This window comes from Gigantopelta aegis, chromosome 15 (genome assembly GCF_016097555.1).
Source record: "Gigantopelta aegis isolate Gae_Host chromosome 15, Gae_host_genome, whole genome shotgun sequence".
NCBI lineage: Eukaryota > Metazoa > Mollusca > Gastropoda > Neomphalida > Peltospiridae > Gigantopelta > Gigantopelta aegis.
In genome coordinates this window covers 39,115,902-39,130,436 of record NC_054713.1, presented here as the reverse complement: position 1 = coordinate 39,130,436, position 14,535 = coordinate 39,115,902, and the positions used below count along the sequence as shown (strand labels likewise).

General features: G+C 35.3%; 1 protein-coding gene across 11 annotated transcripts in view; it reads right to left on the bottom strand.

The window, feature by feature from the left end:
- LOC121390710 (kinesin-like protein unc-104) overlaps positions 1 to 14,535 on the bottom strand; it is a 127,555-nt gene that overhangs the window by 109,363 nt on the left and 3,657 nt on the right. For 10 of the 11 annotated variants that reach the window (XM_041522598.1, XM_041522600.1, XM_041522602.1 and 7 more), the window contains exons 2-3: positions 7,329 to 7,432; positions 4,438 to 4,549 (exon numbers count right to left, since the gene is read on the bottom strand). In XM_041522598.1, coding sequence (XP_041378532.1) covers positions 4,438 to 4,537 — 100 coding nt within the window. In that variant the 5' untranslated portion in view covers positions 4,538 to 4,549; positions 7,329 to 7,432. Of the gene's footprint in view, positions 1 to 4,437; positions 4,550 to 7,328; positions 7,468 to 14,535 lie in introns of those variants that run through there. The other variant, XM_041522599.1, reaches the window with a different exon arrangement.

Here is a 14,535-nt window from a genome sequence, read left to right as displayed (position 1 = left end):
GTGTTTAAAAACCAGGGTATGTCCCTTTAAATAGCTAGGTCTGGTACAGGAAATTATTTCTAAAATTAAAACCTTAAAATACAATTTCATAAACAGTGGCAGATCCAAATGGGGTGTTTAGCGGGGGGTGCATTCTCTCTGAGCACTGATGCTATAATTAACCTACCATATAACAAATTTATTATTAAACTGGCAGTCAGTCAAGAGCCATTCTGGGTTTCACCCACCCTCACCCACCCACCCACCCCCACTGCTAAAAAATAGCATGGATCTGCCCCTGACAAAGCTGTAAGTTCTTTATTTATTTAAGGGTTGTTGTTTTTTTGGAGGGGTTTTCTTGCAAAGTAATGAAAATTGATTAAGTCTTCAATCATTAAAAGTGCAAGTGCCTTTCAAGAAAATGCATGTATCTGCTTTGACAAAGCTACATATTCTTAATTCTTTCTTCTTCTTTTTTTGTAATATAATAAAAATTGATTATGTCTTCCAGGATTAAAACCTCTAACTCAAGTTTGGCATGTTAACCAGACAAAGAATGCTCACTGGACAGATAAGCACGTAACGAAAATAGAATGTATTGATTTTGTCTGGTGTTGGAAATCAGCTATAATAGGTTTACACTGACCGTCCAACATTCAGTTACACAACTGGTTAGAATATAGATGAACTGATGAAGAATTTGAACTGTTAGGTCTATATCACCAATGTTTCTGCCAGAAATGTTTTTTTGGGTAGTTATGGCGCTATGGAATTGAATGCAACCACAGTCAACACGGGGTAGAAAGAAAGTGGGTTCAGTTTAGGGTTAGGGTTAAGAAAAGCATACCGTAATGATAAGAATAATACATTTTGTCAAAAGGTTCACTTAAAAAAATCAAACCTGCCAAAAATTTGAGTATGGTGCCATAGCCATTTTACCCTCTGGCAGAAACAGTCCATTTATTGTCATATTCACAAGGATATATTCTATGATTCCAGCTGTCCCTTCCACAACACAATTGTAGGTTTTTTTACTAAATATTGTTAATGATGTTTTGTTTTTAAATAATTAACATATTTGCCTAGGAATATTATTCAGTTATCTACATGTCAGGTATTGTCAATTGTTAACATCTTTATTAAAAGACGAGACTTTTAAGGTATACCAGCATCAGTTAAAAGTTAAAATTTGTTTTGTTTAATGATACCACTAGAGCACATTGATTTATTAATCATCGGCTATTGAATGTCAAATATTTGGTAATTTTGACTTGCATGAACAATATGTATAAAGAAAACAACTGTTAAAGTATTAAAACTGTTAAAAATAGTATTTATAACTGAAAATTTGTTTTGTTTAATGATACCACTAGAGCACATTGATTTATTAATCATCGGCTATTGGATGACAATTGTTTTTTTAATTCTGACATGTAGTCTCAGACACAGCTACATTTTTCTATTAGCAGTAAGGGAGCTTTTACATGCACCATTCCACAGCTACTGGATGTGAAACATAATTTGGTTATTCTGACATATATACATGTAGTCTTTGAGAGGAAAGCACTAGTATATTTTTCCATTAGTAGCAAGGGGTCTTTTATGTGTACCACCACAGAAAGAATAGCACATATACCACGGCCTCTGATATACCAGTCATGGTGCACTGGCTAGAAATAGCCCAATGAGGCCCACCGAAGGGAACTGATCCTTGACAGACGGCACGTCAGGCGAGCGTTTTACCACTGGGCTACGTCACGCCTCTATCACCAGTTAAAAGTGATCGCACTTTTCAATCCTGTCTGACACAAAGGTGATATAAATATCTTTACAATACTAGCTCTGCCACTCGCCAAATTCCCCGCCAGGGAATCGAAGGCTGGCGAAGTCAGAACCCGAGTCCATGGTGGGCGTGCCTGAACTGAAAGGATGTGGGCACGTTAATATAGTTCCCTTCCCTTCCCTTGCTAAATTTGCCAATTGCGAATTTTAGCAACAATTGACGAATTTTATTTGGTTTGGTGAACAAATTTGATATACTAATTGGTTTTTTTTTTTTAAATAACCGTGATTTAGCATTTTTTAAGATGATTTGGTAAAATGTTTTGCTCATCCAGAGCTAACCCTGCTTTATTACACACCTATTCAATCTTACTATAGTGTTAATGACATTTTCAAACGACTTTCTAAAATCTATCTCGTATTACATATACACGTATGTGCAATCTGGTCCGGAACTTGTAAATGGGGAATTCCCTTTATATTTTTCCTGGAGTTAGCGTCTTTTTGCTACTGACATCATGTATTGATTTACAAATTACATCAAATTATATTTGAAATATTACACAAGAGTATAAATCCATGAAAGGAGGATTGATCATACATATACAGAACTTCACATATGTTGTTTTCGCTTCCTGTTTATTGCACAAGTTTATTTTGCACAAGAACATACCACTCGGCCACTACGCAGTCTCATGTATATATTCTTGTGCAACATAAACTCATGCAATAAACAGGAAGCGAAAACAACATATGTGAAGTTCTATATATGTATTAGCCCTATGACATATTATTTACATGATTTTTTTTAAACTCAGTGCAGCACCCATAGTGTGCATTATAATTATGTTTTTAACATTATATAATAGAGTTTTTACCATAATGGGAAATACTAATATAAATATCAAGGTTTTAATTTTCTGAATGTCCTGTTAATAACAAAATGAACACTATATATTTTGCCAATTTTTTCCTTATTACCTATTAAATTATCGGGAGAGGGGAGGGGTAAGTTAAGTTGTTTTAAGTTAATTGTTTAAGGCTTATTTTTAAGTTAATGCTAAAACCCATTAAGTTGTAAACAAGCCTGAACCCTAGTATATTTTATCATAGCTCAATGGGGACACCGACAGGAATCCATCCTAGATCGATCACGCCTCAGGCGAGCGCTGTACCACTGAGCTACATCTCTCCCCTTTACTTCATCAGCTTAACTCATTTCCATAATTACAGTTAATATTTCCCATGACAATTGCTTATATTCTTCATAAATGATCAATGGAACACCACTAATTTTGCTTGTAGCTTGCCCATAAAATATGACTACAGTAACCGTAAATCATGAAAATAATGTGTCACGATATTATTGTGTTGGGACAGGTACACATTAAAATGCATATTTTTATTAATGCGTCTGGTAAATGCAACTTTTAAAGATCACACCACAAAACAGAAAATGATGAATTGTTTTATCAGGATTTGCTGTTGTTTTACATCAAATAAATTAAACAATAGTAGTTGGCATTTGTCTTGACAGTCAGCCTTGAGAAAACCACAGTAGCCATTTGTGTTTAGTCGGTAGTAATTTCCTGTACCTTTTATGCAGAGCACTACAGCAATCATAAGGTGTGGAGCTGACATAGTACACCAACTTCTACCTAGTATTAACAACAACAACAACAACAATTCCTTGTTCGTTTTGCTTGTCCAGAATACATTTCTTTTATGTTTGTGTTATCTTGTTCATTGGTGGCATCGTGGTTAAGCCATCGGAATTAAGGCTGGTAGGTACAGGGTTTGCAGCCCGGTACCGGCTCCCACCCAGAGTGAGTTTTAATGACTCAATGGATAGGTGTAAGACCACTACACCCTCTTCTCTATTACTAACCACTACAAATCAACAACTAACCCACTGTCCTGGACAGAGAGCTCAGATAGCTGAGGTGTGTGCCCAGGATAGTGTGCTTTAACTTTAATTGGATATAAGCACGAAAATAAGTTGAAATGAAATTAAATTACATGATTACTTTTTAATGACATAAAATACACTTGGCTGTTTCTTTTTTGTTCTAGGTTTAAGTTAAAAATATAATGCATCAACTAACTATTGTGCTGATGCATCAGACACATTTTCACAATATCTTGCTCGCATTAATTTCATGATTTACAATAATTCAGTTTTATTGCACTATCTCACTCTGTCGCAAACTAAAATAAACAAAAGTACTTGAATTAAAAGCCCAGATGTTATATTTACAGTTTTAGTAGACAAATGGTGGCCATCTTGAAATTACTGATAAAACATCAAACTAATATCAAAGATCAATTGTTTTAACTAAATTACTTAGGTATAGCTACCAATATCATAAATATGCTCATTTATAAGCAAACATATTACATTATTTTACTTTAGTAACCATATGGCGGCCATTTTTGTTTTGCCACTTTGAAGGTGAAGGAGTCAAAATCCAGCTTGGGAACCGACAAATTTGGATTCAGCATATCCAAATTATGTTAAACAGTTTGGTTCCCAACTTTTACCCAAAAATGCTCCTTAGGGTCATATTTTGACATTTCTCGTCTAGACTAAAATATAAATGATACATGTTGCCACATAGCTCAGAAAAGAATGCTCAGCATTGAAAAGAATGGACACAGCTGAGGGACGGTACATACCGGTGGTTTTCCCATTCATGTAAATGATGTTTTCCGAGCCACGGTTGATTTCACGGTTGTTGAAGGGTCGAACCCTCACAGCCACCTTCACCGAAGACATCTTGTTCAGATTCTGAAAAAAATACACACTGATATTTATAATGCAATTTTAGAACAAATGTCAAAGACTTTAACAACAATAATAATAATAATAATAATAATAAAAGCTCTCCAAAGACAGGTCCTAAGCTTATAAAACTTATAACTATACTTATCTCTAACATCTTGAGGCTTTAACGACATGGCAATACATACAAATTAAATGCATGTGATGCCATCAAAGCTCTGAATCAACAGTCGATGACAGTCACTTTTTGCACACTTGTTTTCGCTTCGTACACAATGACTATAACATATCCTACCATAATTTCACTTGAAATCCATATATCTCGTAAACAGTACAATTTTTTAATTACAAGATGTTCTTCAAACACATTCAGGTGTATTAGTATTGTTCAAACAAAACATTTTCAATAGCAATTTTCCCAGAGGCAGCCAGTTTGTTATTTTAAGGAGATGACATCATTGAAATTCAAAATTAGCTACATCATGCACCCAGTTTATTGTTACTTTTAGGAGATACAAAATGAAGTCATTCAAACGTTGACAGTGCCATTGAAATTCAAAATTAGCAGTATTAATACAATGCTTTGCCACATTACAATGAAAATTGGTTTACTTACCTTGACCCCTGTCAAAATTCTATAACAAGCAGACAACGCTGTTTACAGGTCAGTATGTTTTTATTTTTAATAATTTTAGACAAAATATTAAGAATTAAAAGATGAAAGAAATAAAAAGTAGCATTCATCAAATATAGTATATTGATACATGTATGTTATATTTATTGTGTATGAAGCCAAAACAAGGGTGGGAAAAGTGACTGTTGTCGACCCTAGATTAAACACTGGTGTAGGAAGTGTGGGCAAGAGGGGCACATGTGCCCCCTCCCACCACACTTTTTGGCACCTTCCTACACCTGTGTTAAGTTTGGTAAGCATGGGCTCAGATAAACCAACAACAACCTCAGTTCAAAACGTACACAATGTCAAATATACATAGCATTATTATGTCTACCTTGTTTTGTTTCTTTTTAAACTACATGTATCTGGTATTTTAAATGGCAGGATGTAGCCCAGTGGTAAAGTGTTTCCTTGATGTGCAGTCGGTCTAGGATCGATCCCCATCAGTGGACCTATTGGGCTATTTTTCATTCCAGCCAGTGCTCTACAACTGGTGTAACAAAGGCTGTGGTATGTACTATCCTGTCTGTGGGATGGTGCATATAAAAGATCCCTTGCTGCCAATCGAAAAGAGTAGCCCATGAAGTGGCGATAGCAGGTTTCCTCTCTCAATATCTGTGTCCGACGTCATATAACCATAAATAAAATGTGTCGAGTGCACCGTTAAATAAAACATTTCCTTCCTGTTGTTTTAAACACAGAAACAAATTTTATCATAAAAGGGGCAGCACATACCATAGCCTTTGACATATCAATTATGGGGCTCTGGTTGAGACAGAGAATCAAACGTTTGGTCTACAAAGAAGTAACAATCCTTAAACCTGCAGGGGCAGGACACTGTCCAGTGGTAAAGTGCTGGCCTGATGCGTCGTCATTGATCTATCAAAGATCCTTATCAATGGGCTTATTTCTCCTTTCAGCTAATGCTACATTTAACTGGTGTCGGCATCGGTGGTACAGTGGTCAAGCCATTGGACTTAAGGCTGGTAGGTATTGGGTTTGCGTCCCAGTAACGGCTCACACCCAGGGCGAGTTTAAGAATTCAGTGGTTAGTAAGAGATAAGAGGATGTAGTGGTCTTACACCTACCCATTGAGTCTTTAAAACTTGTTCTAGGTGGGAGCCGATACCAGGCTGCGAACCCAGTACCTACCAGCCGTATGTCTGATGGTGTAACCACGACACCACTGAGACCAGTAGTGTCATTAAATAAAATTAACCTTCCATTTCTTCTTTTCTGGGGTTTTTTTTTCTGTTAGAATTAGTGACCCATGCCACCACTAAGCTACATTCCATTACACAGATAAGTTAGTTGTTTAACAACACCACTAGAGCAGACTGACTGGCTAATTAATCATCAGCTATTGGATGTCAAACATTTCTATTACAATTCTGACTCGTAGTCTTCAGAGAAAACCTGCCACATTTCTCTATCAGCAGCATGTTATCTTTTATATGTACTTTCCAACAGATAGCACAGCACATACCATGGCCTTTGATATACCAGTTGTGAAGCACTGGTTAGGATGGGAAAAAACCAACAAGTGTAAGTAAGTATTTTAACATGCTCATTTACCACTAGGGTTTCGAACATGTCTATGCCGAGTCCGGTCTCCGATATAACTCGGGACAGGAGATATTTAGTTAATAGGTAATTTAGAAATTGGGTTAAAAATTAATCTAAAAGTATAATTGGGAGGAGGGGAACCAATAATTTAATGAACCCACTAAGGGGATTTGATCCTATGACCTAAGCATATCAGACAAGTGTTATATGTACTGAGCTTGATCCTGCAGGTCGCCCATATGGAATAAAAACAATAATCCATCCGGTATTACCTCATGTAAAAAAATAGGTCTACAAATACAAGATGCAACTTCAAATCTCAGAGACGTAAACTAAAAAAAAATTAAAAATCAAAGCTCTTTCTTTTTCACTTCATAATCTAAAATTCTAACTTCATTAATTATCTTAATGTCATCTTATCCCAAGAACATCTCCATACTTTCCTAGAATTTGCAGTAAAACGAGACACAAAACTCCTGCATCATAATAAAATCAAGAAGCTATATATCTTCCAAGTAGCATAAAACAAATCACTTGACTTACCTCGAGTAACCAACGATGTGATAACTAATTAACACTGAGTCCAACAGTTAATTAATTCTCGTTTGTGATCTTCACAGCTGTTGCTGATACAGGCTGTCGGGGTCCTGTGGCGAAAAACAAACAGCAAATTCAAAAAGAAATCACACAAAAAAGTCGTTTAAAAATTAACCTAACAAATCACAGGGACAATTTTAAAATCGGAGCACATCTACTTGACTTCCATGTTGAAATTGTGCTGGACCAATGTTTAAATTCCGGTAGGAGAGATACGTTTCCATGATTTTCCTTTCTGTCCTGAAGAAACGGAATAATAATTGTTAATGAGTAACGTCATGTCGGATGCTATGCCAACCAAGCTTTAGCTATTGATTCGGGGCCCTGTTTGGGATGTCGTGTTACAGTGAGCTGCCTGGTCTGTTCAACATAACATTACATAACTAATTTGCCTGTTGTTGTTATAGATTAGCACTTAACAGGCATATTGAATTCAAATTTGTTTTGTTTAACGACACCAGTAGACCACATTGATTTATTAATCATCAGCTATTGAATGTCAAAACATTTAGTAATTTTGATATATAGTCTTAGAGAGGAAACTTGCTAGTTTCCCATGCACCATCCCACAGACAGGATGACACATATCAGAGCGTTTAATATACCAGTTGCATGGTGCACTCGCTGGAATGAGAAACAGCCAATGGACCCAACAGGGATTGATCCCAAACTGACCACACTTTACCACTGGATTATTAAGTTGGTTAGTTTGTTTAACAACACCACTAGAGCACAATAATTTATTAATCATCGGCTACTGGATGTCAAACATTTGGTAATTTTGAAAGTCTTAGACAGAAAACCTGACACATTTTTACATTACATTACATTAGCAGCAAGGGATCTTTTATATGCACCATCCCACAGACAGGATAGCACATGCCATGGCCTCTGATATACAAGTCCCTGGTGGCAGGGATAGATCCTAGATCAATTGCACATCAGGTGAGTGCTTTTACCACTGGGCTCCATCCCATCCCCTCAGACAGACAGAGACAAAACCTATTGTTCAATCTATTTCGACCAGTATGGATTGAAAATATAAATGTGACCCGATATGTAAAAATTACTGTGGTGGGTCAACATGTTTTTAGCCATAATTTTTTTTTTTATTCTAGTTTTCTCTTCAAGTTAAATTTAGTTTTTTTTAATGACACCACTAGAGCACATTGTTTTATTATTCATGAGTCACTGGACATCAAACAATTTAATCAGTGCATGACATAAGAATTTTCGGAAAACATTTGTTTTGTTTAATGACACCACTAGAGCACACTGATTTATTAATTATTGGCTATTGAATGTCAAACTTTTGGTAATTTTGATGTACAGTCTTAGAGAGGAAACCCGGTCCATTTTTCTCAATAGATATTGTCAAATATACTGTAGATCCTGAAATTAACGTGTCCCTAAATTAATGCTAGTGATGGTGGGCAGACTAAAATGCGACATGAAATTAATACGAGTGCAAACTCTATGAAATATTACTTGAAATTCCTAATTGCACACGTGTACTTTTCAGTTAAATCCGAGTTATACAGGCATCTACAATGAGATCAACTCACTAAAATGTCTGTGTACACGTCAATTAATCTATTTAGTCTCCATTGGACTATTGGTCAATTAGTCTATATTGCCTATGATGAACTGTACTCCCGTTGTTTTATAAATGTATTAGAATTTTAATCTTTGTTTGTTTTAATAACATGTGACATAGAGCTGCAATGATAAACCGGTATACTGGTATATTGTGATGTTTCATCAGCTCGATACGAAATGCGGTAGTTTAGTGTATCGTGATTTTTACACGTTATTGTTTTCTTGTATCTTATTTGACAGACAAACAAATGAAAAATCTAGCATTTTATTAATTGTACCACGCTGTGCACTCGGGACTATCGGCTGTCAATCAAAACATCGAAAGTGTGCAAATAACCATGCATACCACTCGTCTGTTTATGTGGTTAACTTTAACTTAGCGATGACATGAAATGGCAGCAGGCGAAAAATTACATGCTTTTTAGCCTGGGAGATATTATAAAAGTCGATATAAGTGACCATCTAGTATGTGGAATGTTTGTCATTGTAATGTTGGTTTGGGGTTTTTTCACGATTTTTGTCTGGACAAAACATGGGGGAAATCTCCTGGTAATTAAAGGTAGGTCCTAGTAGAGTACAAAAATGCTCCCTGGTGCTAGCTCAAGCTGTCAAATATCCCGACGGTGTTATTTGTTATTAATTTTCTGGACACAGTACTGAATACTCGTACGTTATACACATATATATTGTAGTTAAAATTCATACATTTTATTCCTTTCATTTATTATTTACTTCATTATGTTAAATGTACATAACTGGATTTGTTTCCTTTCTGCCTTCATTAAAAAAATCCATCAATATTAAATTTAAATAATATCAGATATATCGCAATACATACTGCAATACGGTTTGTTGTATCGCAATACATACTGCAATACGGTTTGTTGTATCGCAATATATCGCAATACGCTTTGTTGTATCGCAATATATCGCAATACGGTTTGTTGTATCGCAATATATCGCAATACGGTTTTGACCCTATCGTTGCACCACTAATGTGACACATAGCTCACTGGACTATTGCTGAAAAAAACATAGAAATAAATGTGTCATATTATTAATGAAAATAACAAACTCGCATTTATCGCATTAATATTATGATCGCATTAATTTCAGGATCTACAGTATATATATCGGCTGGACCGGACAAAAATGATAACCCTACTAATTATATAATTATTTCACACCTATATTAGCATGATGTCAGAAACCGAGTAAACGTGGCTCAAAGTTTGACGTCACATGTAAACAACGCAGAAGTAAAAGTTGACATGCTGTTTGCGCTGTTTGTTTTGAAGAATTTAGAAGACATCTTCTTTATATGAAGATCAGTTTGAAGTAAACATATATCTGTATGTACAATAGTGTTTGGTTACTATTTTGTACTTGAGAACATTGGTTGAGATCGTTAGTAATACCATCAGTACTTTGATACACATTTACAAGCATAGGGAGAAGTCCTATATATATCGATATGGTATGTAAGTATCACACATTTTTATAACGTACATGATTATACATTATTACATAATATAAAGTTCAACAACTTTTCCAGAAGTTAAATACAATATTCATAAGTTAGACCAAAGATCAAATTAGGATCGTATCGGGTTGCATGGGTCTACCACTCGGTTAGGCCTACTTGTTCTGTGGACTACAATCAACACCACTATTTTCACTCCTATTTCTATTTATAATCCAAATACTGAAAACTAAATCATTTCCTACAAAAAAAATATATAGATCTGTAACAATACTACATTTTTAGTTATTTATTTTACCATCGTTTGCAAACAAATTTACTGTCGTCCACATACACATTGCGGTATGGTAACAGAAACATTTCATTTATATACCTTTATTATACATCATGATGTTATTGCATAAGCTGGTCTAGAGACCAACATGCGGAGGTATAGTAGATCAATTCTAGAAAGGTTGTTTCTCCCTTAACCAATTTTATTATTATTATTATTACTGTTTATGTGCGTGTGTGCATGTGTGTGATAATTACTAAATTATTATAATATATGTTCATTTTACTCACTTCACATCATTTGTATAGAAGGAGTTGGTTTTCTTTCCTTAAAGATGTATATTTTAATTTTACAAGAGCCTGAAGTAGGCTTACTCTTTGAGGCACATTTTGGAATTCAAAATAGAAGACCAAGACTAAGAACAGTGGAAACGGAAGAAACAGTATCTGTGTTAGATGATGAGCAGGACGTAGTCCAGTCGTAAAGCGCCCGCTTGATGCGCGGTAGGTCTGGGATCGATCCCCATCGGTGGAGCCATTGGGCTATTTCTCGTCCCATCCAGTGCACAACGACTGGCATTATAAAGGCTGTGGTATGTGCTATCCTGTCTGTGTGATGGTGCATATAAAACATCTGTTGCTACTAATAGAAAATGTAGCAGGTTTCCTCAGTAAGACTATAGGTCAATATTACCAAATGTTTGACATCCAATAGCCAATGATTAATAAATCAATGTTCTCTAACTTTAACTTTAACTGTATTGGATGAATATGATAAATACAGTCCAGTAGATGTTGACAATAATACTGAACATAGAATCAAACACTTATCTGATGATAACACCAGTGAGCAGAATGACACTGAACCTGATCCAATTAGCACAAGTAACAAAGGATGCAGTGGATTGTCTTTTAGAAAATAATCTGAAAATCAAATTTATGACCATATTTTGAAGTTGAGGGAAATGGAAAAAGAGCAGAAGGAAATATAGGCCTACATAATATTCTCGCTGGGTAAAAATTAAAGGAGGGAGGAAGCCCCCCCCCCCCCCCAAAGTACTTGGACTACGTGTAGGCCTATCGTTGGGTATTGGTCGACTTTGCGAAAAGACATACCCCTTGTTTTAATATTATTTTAATAAAGATTTCAAGATATCTAAAAAACATAAAGGTGATCCCCTAAATTGGAATAACATGTCTGTGTCCTTTTTATTTCTTCATCGAATGAATCGATTGCACCGATATCGCCAGGTGATAAAAAGTTTCGTTCTTGTAAAGGCGGTGTATATACCTGTATAATTTGGCGTCCAAGAAAAATACTTTCAATGATGAACACTACCACTTTCGTTATTTTTAATGAAAAGTTTCTAATATTTTATAAAGAATTTGCCGAATAAACAAATGACTAACTACATCTGCAATTGAGAACAAAATATCAGACCAAAGTTAGTGAACACAAAAGACTGATTGACCAAGGCTGTTAAAATAGTGTTAAATTACGTTATGGTGACTATCGCAAGCCACTGAAGTTTTTCCACATCGCGGCTTGTTTTCTTTGATGCCGAATGTGCCAAATGATCGATTTTTTTTTTTCAGTGTCAAAAACAGTGTCCAATATGAAATAGCGGAGCTGGGTTCTGTAAAATATAGTAGGATGCGGGAAAATAAAGAGGGATGGAGAAAAATAAAGGGGGGCGGCAAAATGCAATAGCGGGCCGTCCTCCCCGCTTAAATGGAGCAGCGAGAACACTTGTCACAACAGAAACAAAACTAAATATAAAACCATTCGACCTTTGTCCGCCCCAAGTACCAGGTTGCAACATGCCCACTACCAACCGAAGAATGAAACGGTATCGTTCGACAGTACCACACCAACAAAATATGAAATTACTTTATAGTGTATACAGGAATGTGAATAAAGTGGGGTGGGGTGCAATATGTAACAGAAAATTGAAAAACATTGGTGCGAAATGTTGTAGTTCGCTAAATTTCATATCTCTCACTAATTAGTATTAGCCTATATTCATGTATTATATGAGATCTGTAGATTAATGTTTAAAAATTAAATACTGGGTAAAAATAAAATGAACAAAGTACCGATTCCAAATCAAATTTACAGTCCCAATTCTTTTTAAATAATTCATATTTCAAGCCATATTCAGTAAGGTTATTGTTTTTTTGAGGCCACCGGATATATAAATTGAAACCCTTCTAAACTGGACACTCAACAGACTAAGTATAAAGCACTTAAGGGGTTTTAAGGGGTATGTGAATTAGAGAGTTTGTGATATTTGACCTGCAAAAAAAAAACGTTTTGATAGAATTCCAGTTTACAGAGGGTCCACTTTAGAGGGGTTTTACTGTACATGTACATACAGTTGATAATATTTTAATTTGGAAATTCAAACTAATAAAATAATATATATTTTGCTGACTTCTTCAGGTGGAATTTCTCAGATCCATCTGCAATTTGCCCAAAAATAATTAAACAGTTAAATGCTGTCTGCCTTTCATTAAGACGCCCAAGAGCTCAAATATATTACTATGCTATGGTATCATTTTTGGCCAACCAAGTCAAATCAAGCAAATAGCTCCTATTTAAGAATTATATATGCAACCTTTTTTTCATTTTGAACCTAATCTTAAGAGATATTTTCAAATTCAATTGCACCAAAACCACCCCCCACCCGCTACTGACCTTGGTCAGGCTGCTTGTGCACCTATCCCAAATCCTTTCCTGTCCTGGATGAAGGGGTGGGCGTAAGTCAACACTTGCGTGCAGGACAGGCGTGCGCTACAACAGCTTGCTCTATATGTACACATAAAACCCTCTGACCAGACCATATCATTAAACATTAATTCATTCATTCGATAGCTGATCTACATTTGTGTGCCGGGTATCATTAAACCATTCATTCATTTATTCATTCATTCATTCACGCCTTTCATTAACAGAATATTTTTTTTTTTTTTTTTTTGAGAATACGAGTGTGAATAATTTTTACATACTTATGTGAGAATACACATATACTTGTTGATATTAACAGGTATGTAAAACATTTAAAATATTCTCTACTGGTGACTTTAAACAATATTTCCTTGGCGTAAACAATATTTAATCCATGTAGTACATGTATATTGTTGAAGGGATTGGCCGACTCACTTAATCACTATACATGATCTACCTACACACAATGATAGCAACATGATCAATACAAAGAAAAACAATTTAAATACGAAAATGGCCTTGTCTTGATTTTTAGAGTAATTTAAACAAGTAAAATGAAGTGAAATTCAATAAGCAAAATAAATGTCCCTTTTTTTTCACTATGCATGAGCATGATGCAAATAATGATATAACTTTCTGCATGTATGCATAATTTACAAAACATTATCCCAAGGAAAAAATTAATTTAATCAATCCCTTGCAAGGCCTCCCATTTGGTGGCACTGGGAAGGTAAAAATCCATACTCCTCTGAGCAAGCCAAAGAATAAATGTGACTACATTAATTTATTAACATAAATAATCAACACAGGGAGACGAGCCAATCAAGGTTCAGCTGGGGGCTCTGAAGAACCAATGTATTGATCTGCATTCCGTCAGCATCAGTATATTTTATTCTGATTGCATGATGGAAGCATCTGCCGACTGCTGATTAGTCAGTTTGTGGGTCACATGGGTAGATACTAAAAATGATCTCTGACTATCAAACTGTCTGTTGTCACTAAATCGAACAGTAAATATCGCCTAATAAATCTGTGTGAAGTTAAAATGAAAAACATGTTATTAGGAAACA